The following is a 23,072-nucleotide window of genomic DNA, read 5'->3' as shown; positions in this document are numbered from 1 at the left end:
TGTCCAGTCAGCCACTGGGTTGGGCAAGTATCACTCACACCCAGACCTTTCCAGTTACAACGGGAAGTTCTGTCTAACTTGCCTGCCTCACCTGAGTGCCTGGGGCTGTTTCTGCAGAGGCAGGGCTGGAGCCTGCTAGTACCTTTCAGGGGCATTTGAGTCTCTTTTTCCTTTACAACACCAGTGGGGAAAAAGAAATCACTCAGTAGGGATTTCTCTTTGTTCAGTAATTTACTGTTGGCATCCCCAGGGGCTGGAGAAGCCTTTGTAGAATTACAAACAAGTATCAGCTCAACACCCCACCTGGAGACCTGGGAAAACAAAGTCCCTCCCTTATGGCCTGCGACCAGCAATGCTGCAGCACTCATTTGGAAACATCACAGCAGCAGCAATCAGTGTGGAGTCAAACACCTGCTCACGCAGGAGCTGGGGCTGTCTTGTGCCTCAGTTTCCAACTCCCACCGTGAACCCAGCACAGCCTCCACAATCCCCAATGAAGTACTTCCAAGAAGTGATGGGCGATGCCAGGGAGATGCTTGCTTAGATCATAGGGTTGAAAGGCCCAAGTGCTGCCCACTCTCTGCAAGATCCACTTCTGCCCTTCTGCTGCAAATCTACCACTGGCAGGACCAGGCTGGGAAAATGAGCAGCTTCACACCCCGCTCCATTCAGCTGACCTCCACCGCACTGCCCAGGCTTGCTGGCTGGAGGAGCCACCAGACAGGGAAAGTCCAGGGAAGGAAGCAGGGCTCCTGCCTTGGCCTGTCCGAGCCAGAGAGAGCAATAATCCTCCTGTTCCTCCCCTTCTTGCTGCGCTGCTTGAGGGCTTTAAACCTCCTATCCAGAAATTCAGCTCCTCGCTGCAGGGCATCAAGGTCTTGTGTCTCTTAAGGTACCAAATCCAGGTGCCTTGTGGACTACACTAGGTTGGGTGCACAGGCCTCCATGCTGGGTGACCAGTGCTGGCTGCAGGCAGGGCTGAGAGGAGCCACAGGGGCCTGCACCCTCCTGCTCTGGAAGCAGAGCTGTCAGTTGGGGTCCCAGCCACCGCAGAGGGTTTCCCCAGCCTGCCACTGCTGAGCCAATCTGGGTCAGTGTTTGCTCTACCCAGACAAACTGGTCTGTGTGGAACGGTGCCATCAGCCTGTGTCTAGTGAGCTGCACTGAGGCCAAAGGGTGCTGCAAAGCATGGTAGTACTCCTGAGTGCTAGGCCAGGTGGGCTGTTTCCCCTTGGGCCTGCTCAGAGGGGGCAGGTAGGTGAGGGCAGGGTTCAGGAGGGAGGGCTATAGGGAACCCCCCCCAAGTCCTGTTTGCATTGGGCCCCCTGCTGCATGGGGAACCCCCCGGGTGCAGCTGGGGAAAACGAAAACCCAGCCCCATGCCTCAAGCATCCCCTGGCTATGGCTGCCACCCCCTGCTGGGCCAGCAGAGGGCAGGGCTCACCTGCAATTCAGGCTCAGGGTGGGCTTTGGGCTCGGGGGCTGGGCTGAGCAGACATGGGGGGTGTGGGGTTCTTTCCACCCCACACACCCTCTGGGTAGCACCTGAGGACACAGCGGTCCTGACCTCTTGTCCCCACTGGGTTTGTATAGCAGAATCCTGCCTGGGCATGTGGGTTGGTTTGGGGGAGAGGCTCTTCCTGTGACACTCGGGGGTCCTGGGGCTACAATGACGATGTAGGGAGGCAGCTCGGATGTAGTCACTAAGGGAGCTACCCCCCCCAGGCTTAGCTGCCCCAGCCCCAGTGCTTGGCGGAGTGACTGTGGTGGAGGTACCTGCCTAGAGCCAAGTCCTCTAATCCTTACCCCACTTCTCACTTTGCTGAGGTGTGCAATGCTTCTCCTTCTCCCCTCCCTGCTTTGCAGGGTGCCTGCACGCCAGTAACCTCCAGGGCAGCAAATCTTGCCTTTCCCTATCACAGCAACCAGCGGGGAGAAGGCAAATAACTCTGTGGCTCAGGCTCTCAGGCCTCCTTCACCAAGCCCTGGACTGGCTCTCTGCTAGGGAAGGGGTGGCTGGAGTGGCTTGGGGGCGTGCTGGATACGCAGCCATGCTTGTCACGCAGGTCCTGGCAGGTAGGTTTATGCTCTGCTGGAGTTGCTGCACACTTTGGCACACAGCTCATGTACCAATGCCAGGCTGGTAAGCCCGGGTGCAGGATCAGGGCCACTGTGGCAGAAGGCTTAGTCCTTCCTCTCCACTTGGCCACCCACCTGAGTCTGGCTGCCCACAGAAGGCCACTGCCCTGCCTCTCACCTCTTTGCACCATTCTGGTGGCTTGGTGGCTCCAGCAGAGATAATTAGGTTGCTCTGGATGGACACCAATGTAACCAGCAGCAGGATTTGGCCTGTTTGTTTCATGCCTGGACTCACCTGCCGCAGGACCAGGGCAGCTGGCCTGCAGTTCCTCTCACCTGGTGTGTGCCCCTTACTCTGCTGGCCAGTGACGTGGCTTCTGCACTCAGACACTGTGGCAAGGGGCCACACTCTGCTGGGTATCGGGATGCTGCCATGCCTGGCCCAGCTTAGCTCTCACCTCTCACTGCTGAACTGGATCTAGGCACAGAGGTGCCCTGGCTGTCCTGATAATGGAAGCCCTGCTGACAGCTGCTGGCGCCAAGGCAGGAAGAGTAGCGCCCTACAGAGAGCAGGTCTGGGAACCATGCCCACTCACCCTGGCACCAGGCCCTCTGCATGCCTGGGCACCACTGCACTGGCAGCCTCACATGCAGCCCAGGGTCCATGAACGTCCCTGCCTCACACTTGGGGACCAGACCCCAGCTACCCTCAGTGACAGGGGTTCAGTCTGGGGGAATGTCGAGGGGCTTGGGGGGGGGGGGGGAGCTGACTGCAGGCACCGAGAGCAGGCTAGCTTTTGGAAGTGCTGCATTTGGGCTGAGTGGGCACCCCCCTCCCAGAGCAGTGATGAGAGCCAGAGATCTGCATGTACCAGTGTGCACACCCACCTGGAGCCTCCTGGGTCAGAGATGTCCCCAGTGCTCAGCACTCAGGTGCAGGGGATGGAGTCCTGCATGGCCCCCCTCCCTCTGCTGAGCAGGTGGGGTTGGGGATGGCTCCTCAACACTTGGCTCCAGCCCACTCAGCATCTATACAAGCCCAGCCAGTGGGTGGAAGCCTGCCCTCCAGATGACTTCTCTGCCAATCCCCCAGCCGAGGGGAAAGGACTGCAGATGGACAGCTGGACCAGGAGACCCGAGCCACACAAGCATGAGGTTAGCATTGCACTTGTGGCCAAGTCAGGGGAACCCCTGGTATCGCCCCTTTGCAGGCTGCTCTGGAGGGGGTGGATTTGGCTATAAGTGCAGGATGAAGCCCAGTGGGTGCATCCATTCAGCCTTCCCTCCAGGGATACCTGGCTCAGCAACTTGGCCCCTGGTTCTGCTGCTCTCCTCATCTCACAGACCCAGGCCTGTATCAGAAGCTGAGCTCTGAGCCCTCCAGATGCACTCCTGAACTGCAGCTCTCTTCATCGGATGCAGGAGGAGCCTTTGGAAGAAGGAGCTTTCCCACATCCTGGCTCGGGGCTGACGGGGGCAGAAAGCAGCTGTTGAAACCAGTCTGGCACACTGGTCAAGATGAATGCACTGTGAACTCCTGTCTAAGCAGCTTTCCCAAGTCTCTTTTGAAGCACCCAGAGGCCTGGGCAGAGGAGCTGTGCACTGGCACCAAGAGGCTTTGGGCTGAAAGGGTTCACACAGATGGCTGCGGGGTAGGGCAGGGCTTCTGGGGTCTCTGCTCCATTGCTGACGTGTGGGACCTGTCACACAGATCTCTCAGGTGCCTTGGAAATCTCCAGCCCTTGCTGTCTGCTATGCCTGGCAAACCCCTTACCTATGGGGCCTCAGATTGACCTAGTGGGTCCTGTTTGCTTGTTGTGGTGAAGTGCAAATCCCCACATACAGGTAACCTGTCATGGACTGTCAGCACGAGAGCCCAAGAGCGCGCACCATGGAGTATCCGAGCCGCGGCCGGGGCCACCCTGTTCTCAGAGCCAGCCCTTCCAGGAGTTGCTGGTCCCAGTGAGACACGTTGAGTCAAACCTCTCTGTTATCCATTCCTCTGCTGTCCTCTCTGTTTCCCAGCTGTCCTAGGAAAAGGCCAGACTAAATGAGGCCAGCAAGCCTTGAGTCTAGGGCCTGCTGGGAGGGGGAAGGCTCCCAAGAGCCACCTGCCACCATCACCATATCCTCAAGGCACCCTCCTAGGCACAGCAGAGATGGGCCTGCACCCAGCACAGAGGACAAACACTAGCTCATACATAGGCCTTGTAATGGGCTGAAGCAAAGACTGGGTCTGCATTGCTGGCCTTAGGGCTGTTCTCATGTGGACCCTGGGGTTCAGGCCCATGCTCACCCCCACCCCCTGCTCGTCCTAGCCTTGCCCCAGGCTCAGGAACCCAGTCCAGCGCAGCCACGTTGTCCATACGTGTATCAGCCCCTCACATCCATGAGCAGGGCGCCATTACCAGCCTTGGCACGCCAGCCATTTGTGTGCAAGCCAGCTACTAACACAAGGAGAGACTAAGACATAAGCACAGGCTTGGTTTGTGGAGCAGGAAGAGCCCCCTGCTTGCAATTGCTTGTGCTGCCCTGCCCATGGGACACAGGCCTGGTGCTGCTTTGAGCCTGAGCAGCAGGGGTGATGCAGAGTCCAGGGCTGAGCTAGTGCCCACCACGTTTTTGCTCCCCTGGGGTTAGACGCTGACATGCCATGGTGCCAAGGCTGGTTGCAGCCTCAGTGACTCAGAAGCCTCCGCGACTGGGGCTGTGCAGCTCGGCTCTCCGCCAGGCCAGTCTTTCTTCAGTGGAGGTGGGACAGCCCGAGCTTGCCACCCACCCTCAGAAGTCCGCTGGCCGGATCATCATGGTCGTGGCCTTCAGCCTGTGGCTGGGCCCCTTCCAGTAGTGCCACTTCATGCCATTGTACCGGACTGTCGTGGAGCTGGCTGGGTAGTACACCCCATTCAGGTTGGAGGGGCCACAGGCATCGAACCACCACCCTGAGGACAGAGCGGAGACATGGATCATTGGCTTGGTGAAGGGGTCCTGGATTCCCCATCCTGCTCCTACCCTTCTGAGGAGGGGAAGGGGAGGTAAGCCAGAGAGGCCCCTCCACTTTTGGCTGCTACTAAGTGTGCCTGTTTTTGTCCTAGCCCACACGAACCTTCTTGATGGGGTTCACTGCACTGCTAACTAGGGTCAAAATATGCCCATGGTACAGCTGGGGGAGCCAGTCCAGAGCTGGAGTGGTCAGGGTGAGGGGGAATCAAGTGGAAGAAGTTGTGGGTGCTGGAGAGGAAAGGAGGGGCCTTTGTTCGGTTCCTGCTGTGCTGATAAGGACTTGGGAGCATCATTTCCCAGACCTGGGCCCAGACTAGGGATGCCTCCCCTTGCCTGGGACCAGGGCCAAGGCGAACCAGGAACTAGCGTGAACAGGCAAGCATCAATAAGGCCAGGAAATGGTCCTGTTCAGGACCCACAAAGCCAGTAAAGTGGAGCCCCAGAGTGATACAGATGCCAATGGCCCAGGCCACACCCCACAGGGGATGTTACCTCCCGTTGCCATTTGAGCACACTTGCAGCCACATCGGTCATGGTCAGCATCCTTGGTACTGAAGTCTGTTCCCATGGGGCTGAGGCTGCTTGTCCGCCCGGCTGTGCCGCTGTAGTCCTGCACGTGGAGCCTGGGAAGACACACATATGGGGGTCTCCAGCAGGTGCTTCCAGGAGGGCACCAGTGAAGCAGCAATGCTGGGGTGGGGACCTTGGAGGATGGGAGACCGAGGACAAGGCAGACCTGGAGCATGCAGCAAAACAGGTCTGGATGGAGGCAGCTTCAGAGGCTGTTGGTCTGTGGTGTGTGCTGGGTGAGAGCTGCTTGGCAAATGGGGAATGCACCTCTCCCAGGTGGCTGAGACCCCAAAGGAAAACCTCACTGGAGGGGTCACTACAAACCCAAAGGGAGCAGCTGCAGATGCCCAGGCATCAGCTTTCCCCACGTGGGGGCAGGTTGAGCCTTTCTGCTTCAAGAAGGCTGGGGTGAGTAGTCACAGAGCGCTGAATGTTCGATCTGTCCATGAGGCTTACAAGAGGGTGAGAGGGATGGATGCCAGGATGCCCTAGGGTCCAGGTAGCACCCCTGTGCTGCCCATTTCTGTGCCCACCTAGTCCTAGACCCATTCTGCTGAAGCTGCCCAGACAGGGAGGGACAGTATGTGCCCTGGAGCATGCCTGGGAGTGGCAGCTCTGCAGACAGCACCAGACATGATGAGAGCTAGTGATGCCACGATTCCACCTTGCCCAGAACTTGCAATGGGAAGTGCTTTGCATGACAGATCCTCCATTGCTCTCAGGTGCTGCTGAGATGGCTCAAAGTCCTGCTCACCTGTCACCAGGGCTCTGGAGTGGCAGCCTCAGCAGCTGGAGTTTCCAAACCAGTTACCAACACAACCCTCCTAGCACCACACGTCCCAGAACGCCATGCCCTGGGCAGCCCCCGGCCTGCCTCGGGGAGAACCGTGCGCTCTGAAGAGCTGATGTTTGCTTTGCTACTTTCCCACACAATCCCCTCTGCAAAACAAACCATGCCTGTGACAGGGGATATTTAGCTTGGCACTGAGGTGGGCAGGGGCTATTGTTCTCCTTGTTAGCTGAGGCTGCAGGTGCTCAGAGGTATGCTTTTATAGGGGAGACAACTGGCTTCCTGCCTGCCATCAGAGACAAATATTATCACAGACAAGTGCCAGAGAGCTGGGACCTGCAGCACTGGGGAAGGATTGCCAGATCAATTATGTCTGGACAAACTTTCCAGGGAAGCAGTGCTGGAGGTTTGTGCTACCCAAAGCCCGAGGGGCTCTGGAGCTCCCAGAGGAGGATGGAGTGCAGTGGACCAGGGCTTCTCTCGCCTTCCGACTGCTTCCCTGAAGGAGCTTTGATGGCTGTAATGGGAGTTGAGGAGACAACGGACATGAACTCAGAGGGCAGTAGCTTCCTTTGGGCCAGCCAAGTTGTTAGACAATATGGCATGAGGACACGAGCAGATCAGGAAGCTCTGTGATCTCTGTGATGCTGCACCTGGGCTGCCTTGGCATGTTCTGTGTGGCATGGCAGCAGCGTCTGCTGTGGGGTGCAGATGGAGCTGGCTTCACTCTCCAAGTGCTCCCCTGGCTATGCTGGCCGTGGCTCATCTCAGTGTTGGCAAAAGGCATATTCTTGGCCGCTATGTTTACAAACCATTTTATCTCTTTGGGTTCTTTTGCTTGCACAGCATAGAGGGCTGCTGCATCAGCAATAACCCCTTATTAGACACATCTGCCTCCAGAAGGGATTTAAACAAGCTAGGAAGGGAACATGAAAATCTCATCAAGGCCTTGTGAAGTCATGCCCTCCCAACAGAGACAGCTCTGGGGCATTTATCACACTCCAGGCCCTGGCTATTCCTCTCATTTGGTAGTGCTCTTCCCAGCCGTAGTTTCTAGTCTAGACACATATGTTTGACCTGCACAGCTGCTGTAAGCACATGCTGGAGCTACAGATGAAGAGTTGTTTTCCCTTTGATCAAGACCAGGACTGGGTCCATGTTGCCACAAGGCCTGCAGGCGCTCCAGCAGATCCAATGGTGCTGCTATGTATGGCATCCTCCTAGAGGACTCTGCTCTGGTTCACCACGTACAAAATAATTCAATGGGTTACTCCAGGCAGCCCAGAAGTACTAGTGCTCTCACTGCAAGGTCAGCGAGCTGACTCCAGGAGTGGCTGGAAAGCAGAAAGTGCAGCACAAGCCGGCTCTTGGGGGACTATCTGGTTGGAAGGAGCCAGGCTCTCTGCTCTAAATTCTTAGAGGTTGAGGGCAAAGATCAGAGGGTGCAGGGGGCATGGCTGCGTGAGCGACCTCGGTTCCATCCCTGCTCTGCTCCTTTCTAGGGGCTCCAGTGCTGGGAGCAGGATGAAGTACATGGGGTTTCCCCAAAAGCAAATCCCTGACTAGGGTCTGAGTCCATGTCAGACTCGGGGGCTCTGAGAATGGGGATGCTGACGCCCAGGTGTGTGCTGCTGAACAGGAGAGCAAGGGCACCTCTGCAGACACAGCACCTGGCTGGGGGTGGCCAGGAACATTAAAATCAAGAAGAAACATCATCGACTGGCTCCAGGGCAGGGCCCAGTGTTCAGTCTGAAATCACTTTAGGGTGGACAGGGACACAAGGGCCTCAGCTGCACCTCAGGAGTCTCCATGCAGTGTCCTGTATGGCGATTCCATATGTGGATGGGAGCAAATGGGGATAAGCTGCCTCCAACAGATACAGGAGCTGCCCCCAAAGCCACCAGGATGTCCAGGAGAACACAGGTCTGGCAGGACTGACGGGGTGGTGAGAGGGAAAGATCATCCTGAAGCTACAAACCTGCAGTAACATAGACCAAGCGAGACTCACCGGTAGTTTTGCTCCTCGCTGCCCAAGTGGAAGTGCTGGTATAGGGAGTAGGCCTCGTTGCCATCCCAGTCCCGGAGCTGGACCCGGAGGGAGTAGGCTCGCTGAGTGGTGAGCTGGTGGATAAAGTCATTGCCCAGCCAGTATTCTCCAGGTGGGGCCCCAAAACCCTGCAGGGACAAAGAACAGAAGACCTGGTGAGGCAGAGGAAAGCTAATGAGAATCAGGCAGGAAGCTGGCCATGGCTCAGAGCACAGGGCTCATCCCTGGAGAGTGGCTGCTACTGAACAAAGCACAAGTTACCCAGCCCCTGCTCCACAATTCCTGTTCCATCAGGGGCTGACCTGGTTCCAGGTGGACCAGAACTGCCCAAGAGGTTGGGAGGGTTCATCAGTGGCCTGACTGGTGGGCAAGGAGCACTCACATGGGATGCAGGCTCTGGCTGTGGTGTCGGATTGGAATGGTTCCCAGCACAGTGGTGCAATGGTGCTTTGCTGCTTTTGGACAAGGCTGCGAGATGCCCCCACTGGGTTGAAAGGAGCCTGGAAGGAAGCTGGTGGTGCAATGTCCTGCATACTGCAGGAACTGCACACATACCAGCACAGCATGAGCAGCAGATACAAGGACAGCACAGCAACTTCTGCACTGGGCTCTGCCACCATGCGGAGGTCTAGAACAGCTGCAATCCAGGTCACTGCCCCCATCACTTCCCTGGAAAGGCCAATTCAGTTGTCTCATCTCCCCCTGCCATGCTTAGACTGTGCTTCCCAGGCTGTTACAGCAAAGCCTAGGCTGCAAAAAGACAACCCAGGTACATGTAATGTCCCAGGCAGAGCCCACCTGCATGGGAGCCCTGCTCCCGCTGTGTTCCCAATGCAACCTGGCTTCAACAGGCAGCACAGGTGCGGATGCACTCCAGAGTCTTTTCTCCTAAGGTTTCCAGGCACAGAACCAGCCCTGTGCACCCCAGTTCCCCCCTCGCAGTTCTAGCCAAGATCTATTTTTCATGACCCTGCAGATGACTCACAGAAAGATTGAAATGACATGTGAAAAAGGGAGAGTGACTGTGTGCTTGGGCTGGACACTCTGCCAGGTCTTTTCTGGCCGATCAGGACTCTCAGAGCCAAACCAGCAGCAGTCTGCCAGCTTCAGTGGGGAGATCCCAGACATAAGCACAGAGCTGAGTGTGCAACTTTCAAGAGCAGCCCTCCCATAGGACCTCAGCACGGGAGAAATCCTGCCTGTGTGCGCATTGCGGTGAGCAGAAGGGGTCTTTACAAACATGGAGGACCATGAATGCAATATGTCCTATCCTACAACATACCCTTGGGATGCCCAGCAGAGAAGCCATGCTCTCCGGTTGAGAGGAGGAGGAGGTGTTCTCTCCACTGCAGCCCAATTGCCACCCCCACAACCTCCTGTCTGTTCCCAAGTCCTCCTGACCCTGCAGCAAGAGCAGCCCCAGGGCCAGGAGCTTGCTTGCAGGGCACAACCTAGCCCAAGCAAGACAGGGGTGGCCAGCACAGTAGCTCAGCTCTCTCCCTCCTCCCTCTTCCTCTGTTTGCTGCCTCACACATTCTGGGGCATCCACCACGTCCCCCGTTACACAGCACGGCAGTCACCTCTGCTCTGCCTTCCTTCCCACTGCACGTGGGGCTGCTGGGGAAAGCGTGGTCCTGTCATCCAGGGAAATAGCTGGGCTGTTCCCAGCCTGTACAGGAAGCCCTTCCTGTCCCTAGGCAAGGAAACGGCAGTGGTCCCAAACCCCCGCAGGCTGAGAAAAGCCTTACTTGTTTATATTCCTTCCAGGTGCGGTGGAAGTCCATGGACCCGTCCTTCCGGTGCTGGATGATGGTCCAGCCTCCTCCACTGGTCTCCATGTCACATAAGGCCTGCAAAAGGGACACCATGTTCATGGGAAAAGGGGGGAGGGTGACACAAACAGCTGTCTCCATGCCCTAACAGACAGGTCATCGGGAGCCCTGGATCCCAGGCAGGCGCCAGGCTGTGATCCTCCGTGCGCAGCCTGAGCCTTCTGGCTACATGGACATGGTTCCCATTGGGAGCTAGGCTGCGGGATCCAGGTCAGACCCAGGGGCTGGTAACGGGGAAGGTGTGCTCTTCACAAGCACCGTTCTTCAGGGCAGGGGGGCGCTCTGCCTTCCAGGACCACCTGTGCATGGCAGCATGCTGCCCTAGTCCTGCAAAATGAGTGCCAATTAACGACACCCTTCCCCACCCCCAGCCCACTGGCCAGTTATTGGAAACTGGCTACAAACAGAGACACTGAGGTCAGCAAGGTGACAGGGCCACGGCCACAGAGTCAGCAACCAACACAGCTGAGGGAGAACAGGCTCCCTTTGCCACCAGCTTCAGCCATTAGACCCCACTCCCCTCCCAAAGCTGGGCACAGAACCCCGGAGTCCCGATTCCCACCCCTCCACTCCAACCACTAGATCCCTCCACCCTCTCAGTTCCTCCTGGACCTTTTGCTGGGCACAAACATAACACTGAAGCACAGTCTGCCAGTGCCACCTCCTGGCACATGCCAGGCTCAGGGTGCAATCATAGGGGCCTAGGTGGGGGATATACAAGGGGCCTGGGCACCTGAGGACTTACTCTGGTGATGCCTGTGGAGTTGGGGAAGTGCAGGGTATAGACTCCACTGGTGGCCAGGCCCGACCTGAATGCAGCTGCGCAGTCCTGGAACACCATCTTCTCATCCTGGGGCGCTGGGGAGATGTCTGCAGGGAGCAGGGAAGGGGAATATACTCAGCACAGTCCCTGGCTGCTCCCATCTTAGTCCTCCCCCTCACTAACAGCCCCAGGAGCACCTGTTCCCCCTTTGGCTCTGCACTGGGCAGCAGGCTCCCCACTGCCTTGTCTCCGAGCAGTGCAGCTCATGGCAAACTAAACTCAGCAGAGGTGAGCCCAGCAGAGACAGCTCCAATGGCACTCTCCAAGCTCAGCACAGGCAGCAGGGTGGGGAGGGAGCAGGCTGGGCTGCAGTAAGGCACAGCTCCATCCCCGGGGTGGGGACCAGCTGCCCAACATTAGAGCACTCATGGACTGCTCCGGGTATCTCAGGGAGGGATATCAGGGGGGCATCACCAGTTCCCCAATGGTGCTTGCCATATGAGCAACTGGGTCTGAGTCTGTGCTCCACCCGTCGCAGTACCTCTGCCCACCCCTCCTGCCCCAGGCCACTAACGGTTGCATTGTGAGACCAGCCCCAGGAGCTGGTGCACCGTCTCCACAAGCGAGGCCTGCTGTCTCTGCAGCACTGTGCTGTTGGCCGAGGCTGAGGTGAGGTGCTGCTGCAGTTCCCAAATGAGCTGGGTTTGCTGCGACAGAAGGCCCTGCATCTCCAGCTTCTCGGCTTTTAGCCCCTGGAGCTCCTCCTCATGCCTGCCTTCCATGTCCAGGACCTTCTTCTCCAAGAGGCTGCACAGGGGGAGAGAGGGCAGGGGAACAGTCTCAGAGAAAAGCCAAGGAGAGAAGAGCCAGGGGGCAGAGCACTAGGCCAGGGCTCAGGACCAGGAGTTGATCTCTGGCTTTGCCACTGGCTTCCTGCATGACCATGGGCAGGTCACTTCATCTCTCCAGGCCTCAGTTCCTCATCTAGGTGGATTTACAAGGGAGAATACTCCTGGCAGCCTAAACCTGTGACTTGGAGTGTGGGACGGGCAGGGGGTACGTGTGTGTAACCACGGTGTCCGACTGACCGTGCTGCTGGAGACTGCTTTGGCTCTGCTGAGATGTACAGTGCACTGCCAGCTTTGTCACTAAGTGGGGGCCCACATGCCAGCCCCCTGCAAGCAGAGACAACCTATTTATTTACTGCTGGTGACAGCTCCCAGCTGTCTGCATTTCAGAAGCATGCTCCCACCCCTTCCTATGCCACACTTGTACAAGGGGAACGGGAGACCCATCTGAGTGTGCCGAAAACCACCTCCAGAAACACAGGTCCCAGGGGCAAGCTTGCTAAGCTCTGGAGTTTGGGGTCCCCGTGGCATGAAACAGCCATGGAAACCTGCAGGAAAAGTGGCAGTTTGGGCTGCAGGAGCCAAGGCTCCCAGCAGAAGGGGAGCCTTACAGTTAGCCCAGCTTGGGCTGTCTGTTCATTAGATGGGCAGGAGTTTCAAAGGAGGCTTTACAGAACTTCCCCTGCAAACTGTGTTTAAGCCAAGGAGGGGAATATGCTGGGCATGGTCACACTGCCCCTGACACACACAACTCCTGTACGGTGCAATAGGTCCTCGGCTGGTGAGTGAAGTCCAAGGATGGGCATGGCTTTATGCCCTCACCACTCTCCCTGGAAGATCCAGTCCCTGGATTCACTAAATCCCGCAGCACCCAGATTTCCCTCTTCCCATGTGGTCTCGCAGGCAGCCCTGAACCCTCTGATCTCCACAGCCCTCCAGTTGCTGCCAGTCATGGTTTTCCTCACCTGTTCTTCTCCTGGAGCTTATTTATTTCCTGTGTCTGCAGCAGCAGCTGTTTCTCCAGCTTCTGAGTGGACAGGGAGTTCTCCAGCATCTGGATCTCCAGCCGTGACGTGTGGTTGAGAACCTGAAACACCAGCCCCAGTGAGGTGGGCCAGGAAGGGGAGAAGCACGGACTGGGAGTCCCTCTCTGAGCTGGGCAGCAGGAAGAGCAGCCTGCGAGGGGGAAATGCCCTTTGGCTTCAATCTATCTGGTGTGGAAGGTCCTGGGGAATAGGGTACATGGGCACATCAGGGCCCTGAAGGCAGGAGGCAGCTGATCCCAAGAGCTCAGGGACAACTACCAGGCCTGACCTTCCCAAAGGGCCCAGTGCCCAGCCATGTTTCAAAAGAAGGGGCCAGACCTCTTCATAGCCACAGCACTCCAGATGCAACCACATTCCTTGACATTTGGGAAGTGCCCAGTCTTGGTCCCTCAGAGCTGGACCGTATTAAAGCCTCCCACCAGCACTTTGCAGTCACAGCTTGTTGGCTGTACATTGGTTACTCAGGCCAAATCCAACCTTAGTGCAAGCACATACGAACCTCGCCTGAACTCCTGGAGTCACACTCATCCATGCTGAGGGCCATTACCTGTGTCTCCACATCAGTGAGCTTGCGGGTCTGCTCAGCTGTCTGGCTCAGCAGGCTGGTGCCCATCTCCAGCATGGCAGCTGTGTGGTTCTGCACTGCATGCAGCTGGATTTCAGCCATCTCTATCTTCACGTTCTCCTGGATGTAGCTCTCCAGCTGGGATGGAAAATGCAGGAGAGAGGTCAGTTCTGCATATGAGCATCCACCACCCCCACCGCTACAGGCCACAGGATGAAATGGGGCGTGTGCAGTATGCTGACCACAAGCAGCCAGACTACCTGGACAGACACAGGCCACGTTAGTGCTGCAGGAGAACGTGAGCATGATGTGCTGTTTTGGTTGCACTGAAGCCTACCAGTCCATTTCCTCTCTAGCCCCATACAAATCCCTCTAGCTATTCCTTTACATACACTTCCTTTCATGTACCCATGCAGCTATCTAGCCGTTGGCTGTGCGGGTTGCACCATAAACTGCTGCTCCCCCACAAGTCTCAATAACAGCAGTGTTCATGGCCCCTTAGACCCAGCTTCACAAGTCTGAGGGTGGGGTAGGCTCTGCTTAACCCCTGATGCCCCACAATGTATGGCCCTGCCTTCCCCGTCTCCATTTCACAGACAGGGAGTCTGCAGCACAGAGGAGCACAGTGAAGCAGGGCTCATCATGGTGGTGGCAGGGTTGGGGACATAGCTCAAAGAGTATTTCATGTGCTGGTCACTAGCCTGTGCACTCCCTTCTGCCAGGGGGAGCAGGCAGCAAAACAAAGAGCTTGGGAGGGTGAGAGCATGTCGTCTCACTTGGTTGTCCTCCGTGTATTGTCCTTCAGTGCCTGCTCGCTGGGACTGTGCATGTTTTGCTTTGCATAAATATTTTTCTCTCCTGACTATATTTATGCAGGTGATGTGCCCTGCACATGGGCAAATAGGTGCATCCCTATGGCTGCTGGACAAACTTCCTTCCATTGTCACACAAGTGAGGCAGGGAGTTCCACCCTTGCACACCCACACGGCTGTCTCTCAGCTCCCCTCCCCAGTGCCCACATGCCTCAGCAAGACCAGGTCAGGCCCCTCTCGAGCCAGGGCTCCAATGCAAGTGCATGCATACTCTTGAACAAAGAGGCTCCCTGGTTAGGGGCTGAGCATTTTGGGACAGTGACCAGCTGTTCACTCCAGGTCTCTGTAGCACCTAGCAAGGTGTGGAGCTGATCCCTGGCTGGGGTCTTAGGCTCCAGTACTGGGATAGTGCTCATGTAAATCCCCCTCTCCTGCTAGCCAGTATCTCCCTCTTCTTCTTCTTACAAAGTTCAGTTACCTTTCAGCGTCTGCACTGCTGTACTTCCTAGCTCTGTGAATGCCTGAAATAAAAAACCCAGCCCTCTCACAAGGAGTGCACAGTCCAAGCAGATGACCAGGCTGAAGGGGGCCCAGTATGGACCAGCGTCTGAGCTGGCAAAGCTGATCGTTCAGCTCAGCCCCCGCTTGACAGTTGGAAGCCCCCAAGTTCACCTCTCTCCCAAACCTGAGGCCTCAGCCAGGGATGGATGGTAGATTTGGTACAAGCATGACCCAAAAGATACTCTAGGGAACAGCTATGAGATGTGGCTCATTTAGAGCTTCACCACCTGCCCCGAGTGCATCCGGGTGCTGACTGATGCAGCCCATGTGGCCGGAAGGGGCTGCAACCAGGAGCTCTTATCTCCTGCGTTTGTGCCCTGATGGGCTGCTATGACCGACTCCATACTCGCCTCACTAGAAGGTTATGCTGGGGGAGCCAGGCCCAAGCCCATGCTGCCCACAGAGAGACAAGGAGGAGGAGCTGTGGGGGCCTGGCATCCCAGAAGCCTGCCTCATCTCCATGGGGGCACAGCTCACCCCAGACCAAGCCCCCCCTTGAGTCCCATCTCCACCCTTCCAGAGCGATCTGGCTTCCTTCTGAGGTCAACTGTGACCAGCCTGCCTTGCTGCAGCTATGGGGCTCCAACACCCCCATGCACACATGGCACTACTCGTGTCCCCCTGCCCCCCATCCAAGCTGCAGCAGTTCAATGGGTCCTTCATTAAGGGTCAGTGATTACTGCACTCAGGAATGTTCCTGGGAACTGTGGGGCAAGTCAGAGGAAGCCAAGGTTCAGGAGGAATTTCCCCAGGGAAGGCTCTGTGGGATCTGCTTCCTGCTGCTTAACAGGAGGACATCAGACTACGCTGGGCAGGGGCTGACAGGCCTTTCTGTGCACTTTTTGCCACAGACCCAGGCTGGCAGCATGGCCAGGGTGCTCCATCACTGAAGCTGCAGCTGCAGCACGGTTCCTGCCTCTGGGCCAGCGTCCGTAACAGGGAAATAGAAATAAGGGCCCAACCCCTGGCCCAGTGGAAGCAGAGCATGGACTGCAGCAGACATCCATAGGCTTCAGATCAGGTCCTCAAAGAGCAGAGGCAGAGGACACCCCCTTTCAGGGTTCAGTCTTGCCCAGGGACTATGGTTTGGAAGCCCAACACCAGCCGCCCCCAGTAGCACTGGGTATTCATGCGCAGGAGGCCGACAACGAGCTTCAGCTCACCCCTTGGCTGCTGGAGAGCAGGAAGTTTCCCCCTGTACCCTGGGGTAGTCACAGGAGGGACAGCATTACAACCACACTCATACGTGGAAGGAAGACACCTCCAATCTCCCGCATGCTAAGTGCCTGGTTTCTTCAAGGAAGGAGGCAAAGCTGGTAGGGCCCCAGCTCAGATGAACCACAGTATCTGTCTTTATTGTCTCAGGGTCTCCATGAATGGAAACACTGTGTCTGTCTGGGGGCTGTGGCTATGTAAGGCAATACCAGTGGGTCAGTCGGAAGAGGCTGGCTCCCACAGGCCAGCTCCTGCAGTGAAGGAGAGCTCGGTACCCAGCTGTCAAACCCCAGAGCACTCTGCTGGTGGCTCCCTCGCTGCACGGGCTCCCCTCCTGCTCAGCAGCCTGTCACACCAGCCCCATGCCTTTCTCCTGCTGATCTGCAGGAACTCATCTGCACACCAGCTCATTTAGGCAGTGACAGGCTTGCCCAGGAGCTGTCAGCAATGGGAGGGGCCAGATCCATGATGCTGGAGAGAGACCAGACACCTGAGGGGCTGGAGGGGAGGCCAGGAAAAGAAGGATGGAGCTGATTTTCACTTGGCACTTGTTTGATCTGGACTTTGTCCACAGGGACTAGAAGCTGTGACCCCCCTGCTGGGTGTTCAGTGGCCCATGCATGGCAAGCTTCCAGGTCTCAGGCAGGCTCTCCATGGAAGCGGCACCCACAGGATAGCAGAGCTCCCCTAAGGTTGTCATCACCTCTGCAGGCCAGCCAAGGAGACAGGAGAGAGGCTGAGCTCCCTGCTGCTTTCTGCCTCTGCTCTGGGCTCAGCAGAGGGCTGCAGCACAGTTTCGTTTCTGGAATAACTTCTCTCCTTGGTGACTGCTCTCCCTTGAGATGCCTTTGCCGATGGGGATGTGCGTGGGAATCCTCCCTAGCGGCACATTGGGAAACAGATGCTTCCATTTACAGCTCCTGCCATGGAAGCATGTGCATGAAGCTCCGAGTTCCTGTGTCTGGATCTCTAGGGGCAGGTGCCCCGGCAGGGGTAGGGGTGGCAGGGTGAGGCAGCACCTTCCAGCCGCTGCCACCCCAGGGCAGCCCCAAGACCTCCAATGTGCAGCGGAGGCCCAAGGCTTAGAACTCAGCTCAGCACATTTTTGTTAGACTATGGTCTTATGCGGAGTCAGCTACGATCTCCACAGTGCCAGTTACTGGTGCCATGCCTGTAACATCAGCGTTTGCACGGAGGCCGAGCGATCTGCCCCTGTACCAGCAGCCCCCAGGAGATGCTGACATTGGGTGGGAGGGGGAAATGAAGGTGCTGCAGTCCCCCCAGCTGCATGCATAGCCTTGTGTGGTCTGGCAGGAATGCCAAGCCCATCCCACATCACTGCATTGCTCTGCCTGTGCCTCTGCTGCACAGATGGAAGAGACTACTTATTTCACTTCTGAACTATGCTGCAAGGCCTGTCTCTGGAGAGGCAGGACAGCTTTGGCTTCATGGTCACTTGTTTGGCTTGGAAAGAGATCAAAAAAAGAAAACATAAGTCACCGGCCTGATGAGTTCCATGTGACCCAGCGAGCACAGTTCAGAACCAAGACGGCCCCCATCCTCCCTTCTGCACAGCACTGGCGGGAACTGGCCTCTCTCTGTCCCAGAGAGATGAGACTGATCCCGGGTGCGACAGGCATGGCAAACATACCCTTTGCACTGTCCGGCTCAGCTGTTTGAGCCCCTTTTCACGAGAGGGGCTGCTGACCAGGTTCCCCGATCTCTCCAAAAAACAGCCAAGTGATGATCAAGGATGGAGCAGCACCTGCCACCCAGCTGAACGCTTCCTCTGAACAACTGGGACTTGTGGCTGGGGAGATGCTGCTCTGCTCTGCACAAGAGAAGTACTGAGAAGTCAAAGCCTTCAGCAGGAAGTCTCTTGCTGCCATTCAAAGAGCATCTTCAAGTGTTTAGTGCCATGTTCTGTCTTATTAGGGAAATGGGAGACCTGAGAGGGCCCAGGACTTAAAGACCTAGTGGAATCCAGATGGCAGGAATCTGTGAAGCCAAGCAAACCCCAGGGAGATTCAGAAGCAAAGCACGCATATAGATTGCATGCTGGACCTGGCATTGCAAGGACTAGCTGGCCTAATGAACCCCACCAATTATCAACTGTAAAATAGTAACATCCAGAAAGTCCAGGGGAAATCAGGGCCTCATGGCACTGCCAGTCCACATAGCAAGAGACTGTCCTCGTCTTAGAACAGCTTTGCCTGTGCAGATGACTGGAGGACTGGCGAAAAGCAGGGATCCACAACACAAAGAGAAGTGACTTGATCAAGATCATATGGGGAGTCAGTGGCAGAGCCAAGAACTGAGTCCCAGTCCAGTGCATCAACCACCCGCCATCATTTCACCTCCCCCCCGACACACTGTGTTGCTCAGGCAAAGCCAAGCTTCCTTAGACACAAAGGCGCCAGCTGGCCACTCCCTGCAAAAGTCTGTTAGCTCCCCCAGAAGCAGGGCACCCTGGATCTCTTAAATCTGGGTCTGGTTTGTGTTACTCAAACCCACCAAAATGGTCCTGAAATGGCCAAGCCTTGCTGTTTCATATCCTTGAGCAGTTAGGAAGCCCCAGCTTGGGCTGGAAGTGGAATAACACAGCCAAAAACCCAACGTACTCCAGGTGCAAGCCAGATTCCAGCTGGCTGTGACACTGGGAAACAGGGCTGGAAACAACCCCACGCAGCAGAGCCTGTGCATGGAAAACACCATGCCAGCTCCAGATACAGCCACACTCGTGGCACCCCACTCCCTTCATGTGCCCACTCCTGTTTAAAGAGCCCAGATGGCTGGAAAATGCTGTCTAATTGGCTCCCCCTGCCATCCTGCCAATTAGGGTTTCAGACCAGCGTGGAGACAACAGCCTGTCCAGCATTGCATTCCTGACCCACAGCTGTGCTGCTGGAAGGGGGCAGTGGGGGGTGGTTGTTACAGACACAAGGAGCTCTTTTTTTGGGGGGGTGGGGGGTAGGGGACTCAGCAGTAAAATTGGCCATAGACAGGCACCTGGAAATAACGATACCTGGCACCATCCACCAGAGAACCTCAGAGCTCCTCATGCGCTGGGATGAACAAAGCCAGAGGCATCTAAAGGAAGAAATGGAGGTACAGCCTTCTGCGGTTCGCCTTGGGTACTCTGGCTGTGGCTAGTGCCAGGTGATGCGGTGTGAAGCGCGAGATCACAGTAAGCACTCAGCAGAAACCAGATCGGATCTGCTAAGTGACTGGACCAAGGACACCCACACCCACACAGAGTCAGTGGCAAAGTCAAGAGCAGAAACTCAGGGCTCTCACCTCCCAGCCCGGTGCTTTAACCACATGGACTTATTCCTCTTGGCAAGCGACAGCCAAACCATGGCAATCACTGCGCGACAGTGCAGGGTATAATGCCCCATCCCCCTTCCAGACAGGCTCATCTGACCTACCAGAACCAAGCTACAGGTTCACGTGGGTGCAAGCCTGGCACAGGGAGTATCCCTGCTGTGGCTACCTGAATGCAGGCAAACAAATGCCACCCCCCAGTCCATCTTTACCCCCGTGGAAACCACCCTGAAGGCTCAGTCCACAGAAAGCTGATTTTTTTCCAGTCTGGATCCTTAGAATAGGATACATGACTCTCCAGCCCAGGCTGCCCAGGGGATCATTTGGGTCCTAACTGCTGCCCTTTCTCATAGCCTGCAACCATGCCCTAATGCCAGGAAGCAAGCTAAGCCTGTTCTCACCAGGTCAGTGCCTGGGAGAGTCCCCAAGGCCACTCTGCGCTACAGGAAATGGTGCTGGGGAGCCAGCAGAGGTGCTCTTCTTTGCCAACACACCCTAAGTTCCCACAACTTCTGAGCACACTACGCCCTGCACACAAACCTCCCCCATCTGATGGCCAGGGAAGCACCATCAGCCCTGACAGCTGCGCGGGTCCCGGGCTGCACTGGAACAGCGTTACCAGCTGACTGAGATGCCACGATCCATAGCTTCTCGGATCATAAACATGCGCCTGGTGCTGGGGGGAAGTGAAAGAGCCAAGGGGAACATTTTACACTCTGCTTCCCAAGAGTCCATGCTTTTCTATTTAACCCTTTCTATGCTTCAGGACCAGACAGCCTTGCAGCATCCTCTACTACAGTGCGGGGAGGCAACCTTTCTGGTAGACGTGCCACGAATTAGCCCTAAACCACCTTGGAGTGCCACTCCAGTCCCCGTCCCCTGCCTGACCCGATGCTGTGCTTTTTGCGTCCTGCCCCATCTGCAGCTGTGCTCCCTGCTCCTTCCCCGATCTGCCACATGCTACACACGGAGGCTGCCCTGGTACATGTGCTGCAGGTTCGTCAGTGCTGCTCTAGCAGCCAGCGCAGGCTTTGGCCCCCTTGCTCTTACACATCGGATTTGCTTGTAGAAGCAGAGGGAGCTGTTCAGATGCAAGTTTATAGGGTGGCAGCAGTAAGCGGACAGAAGGAAACTCTGCAAGGAGAGGCAGGTGTGGGAGCACAACAGATCCCTTCCCCCAAATGCAACCCCCCAATTTCCAATACCTGCTATCTCCGCTCAGGTGCTTGCTTCCTGCCGGGGCAGAACTTAGCTGCAGCAGCCTCCCAGCCCGTAAGTCCTGGGAGCGCAGTCTCCAGAATACACGAGTGGGCACTTTTTCTTTCAAAGGACCCACAAAACCATCCGGCACATGCTGCACCCCATGCCACTAAAATGTGGCCACCTCTGCGGGAAGCAGCGGCTGACCCAGAGGGAGAGACAGACAAGGCGACAGGCAGAAGAGGAGAACAGGGAAACGCTAGCTATGGATTTGGGAGCAAATCCTCAGCTCTGCATAAAACAGAGCTGCAAAACCTCTTGTACCCGCTCAGCACAAACAGGGCTCTAGGTGCTAGGTCTCATCCCAAGACCTCTGCAGGGCAGGCGGCACAGCTCCTCCTGCTGTGCTCACTGGGAGGGCCATGGGGATGCTTCCCCCGCACTGATTCCTCCTGCCTTTTTGATCCGATTTGCTTTTTGAAAGGAGAAGTTAAAAAAACACCCCCCCGCCCCCCGACAGCGCTGTGCGGCGGTAGAGGGGCTGTCCCCACGACGGAGTCCCCCGCGGCCGGGCCGGCTCCCGAGGGCGCGCCGCCGGCGGGGCGCTGACCTTGTGCAGCCACAGCGTGTTGTTCTCCAGGCCGCTCTCCAGCTGCCGCAGGCGCTGCCCCGGCTCGGGCTCGGGCTCGGGCTCGGGCTCGGGCTCGGGCTCGTCCCGCTGCAGCGCGCCGGGCGGGCGGCGGGCGGCGGGCGCGCAGGCGCCGCGCTCGGGCAGCACGAAGGTGTAGCTGCACGGCCCGGCCGAGCCGGGGGCCGGGGCCGGGGCCGGGGCCAGCGCGGCGCAGGCGGCCAGCGCCACCCACAGCGGCGCTCGCATCCTGCCCGCGGCGCTCGGCGCTGCCGCCGCCGCCGCCGGCCCGGCCGAAGCCGCCCCGCGCCGCCCCGCCCCGCCCCGGCCCGCCCCGGCCGGCACCCGGGGAGGCGGAGCCGCCGGCCGGGCTTACCTGGCGGGCCCCGCGGGGTCGGCGGCATCTGCAGCCCCGGCGACTCTCGGCTCTGGAGTTACCTGGGGGTAATCTGGCCTCGGAGGCAAATTGAAAACAAAAAAGACACAATCAGTTCCTGAAAACCGCATCTTAAGTCGACAGGTCCTAACTCGGAACCGCTTTTCCCACGGGAAACAGTGTTAGAAATGGGGGGTTGGTTCCTGAACGAAGGCCCGATACCCAATTTTCACTAAAAATAACTCAGCATTGTGTACTCAGTCAATTATAGATGAGTGCTATAGCCACACTGATGTATTTCTATTGTAAAGAGCAATCCTATTGATTTGGCAGGACTTCTTTGAGGTGACTTTGCTGGCCTTTTTGAAGGGCTCTGGGTTGGGCTTTGTGACGGGCTCTTGGCTGGAGACTTCTGCAGGTTTTTCTGGAGTCTCGCCGGCTTTCTTAAAGGCAGCGTCCAAGGAAGTTAGGACAGAAGTTCTCCGGGGAGCCGGGCGACGCAGCGAAGTTGCTCGCTGGCGTGGCGTCAGATCAAGTGTTGTAACTGATGTCAGAAAGTTGAAACGGGGTGTCAGTTTATAAATCTTGTAAGTGCCGTTCGTTGTGGTTCGAAACGTCTCAAGTTGAGGACTGCCTGTACCGTGACCACTGAGGCGGTTTTCCGAGAGGCAGGGGATGGCCACTTTTCTGGCACAGGGTGGTACCCACGGAGGTAATGTGTAGTTAACCTCCAACTTCCATTTCCAGTGGGAAGATCTTGACTTTACACCCACTTTATGGAAACGGGAGGCTCCTCCCTAGGTTGCTCCTGCCGTACGGCTGAGGGCAGGTGAAACTTGGGGACATCTGAACCCCGAGCCTCCGGCCTTGGGCTTGCATGTAGGATGCCCACCAAAGGATCTGGAAGCATCTGAAGCCCCAGGTAGGGGTGCAGGATGTTTGACAATAGTAGGGCCACTTATGGTTCTTGAACGACTCACAGATTTGGAATCGATTTGCCTGATTTGGCTTAGAATACAAAAAAATTCCTTTAAAAAAGTCTGCTTTCAGGACTCCTGTACCTCCTGGGTGGGAGCTGGAGGAAGGGGCTGGCATGAGGGCACTGGAGCACAGCTCTGTTCCCTACATCAGGTCTGTATCAGGTATCATACAACTAAGCAACACGTGGGAGAGGAGAGACGGAGCCCTGGGTCCCCTGGCCTCTGCCTCGCTCCACGCCTGCTGAGAGTTAGGGGTGGATCCTGCTCTGGGGACTGGAAGCATGGAGGGCATTAGGAATAGGTGAATGGGGCTAACTTGTTAACCCTCAGCTCAACCCTAAGCACAGATCCTCTCTGCAGGATCACAGGATCTGTAGAGGTCCTTATCCAGCTGCCCACACAAGAGCTTCATGCCATGCAAGTGCTCTTGTGC

General features: G+C 57.0%; 1 protein-coding gene across 1 annotated transcript; it reads right to left on the bottom strand.

Moving 5' to 3' along the window:
* Positions 1-222: 222 nt before the first annotated feature.
* On the bottom strand, positions 223-21,594 carry LOC149859458 (angiopoietin-2-like). Its single transcript, XM_090058076.1, has 9 exons — positions 21,266-21,594; positions 13,526-13,681; positions 12,898-13,019; positions 11,659-11,891; positions 11,067-11,191; positions 10,238-10,339; positions 8,451-8,617; positions 5,575-5,705; positions 223-5,021 (listed from the first exon to the last, which is right to left on the bottom strand). Exons 1-9 carry the CDS (start codon positions 21,530-21,532, stop codon positions 4,861-4,863), a joined length of 1,464 nt encoding a protein of 487 aa, XP_089914202.1. The 5' UTR covers positions 21,533-21,594; the 3' UTR covers positions 223-4,860.
* Positions 21,595-23,072: the final 1,478 nt, after the last annotated feature.

Source organism: Crocodylus siamensis, chromosome 7 (assembly GCF_052110815.1).
Source record: "Crocodylus siamensis isolate JL-2025a chromosome 7, ASM5211081v1, whole genome shotgun sequence".
In the NCBI taxonomy this organism is placed as follows: Eukaryota; Metazoa; Chordata; order Crocodylia; family Crocodylidae; genus Crocodylus; species Crocodylus siamensis.
This window is presented reverse-complemented; position numbering and strand designations above follow the sequence as displayed.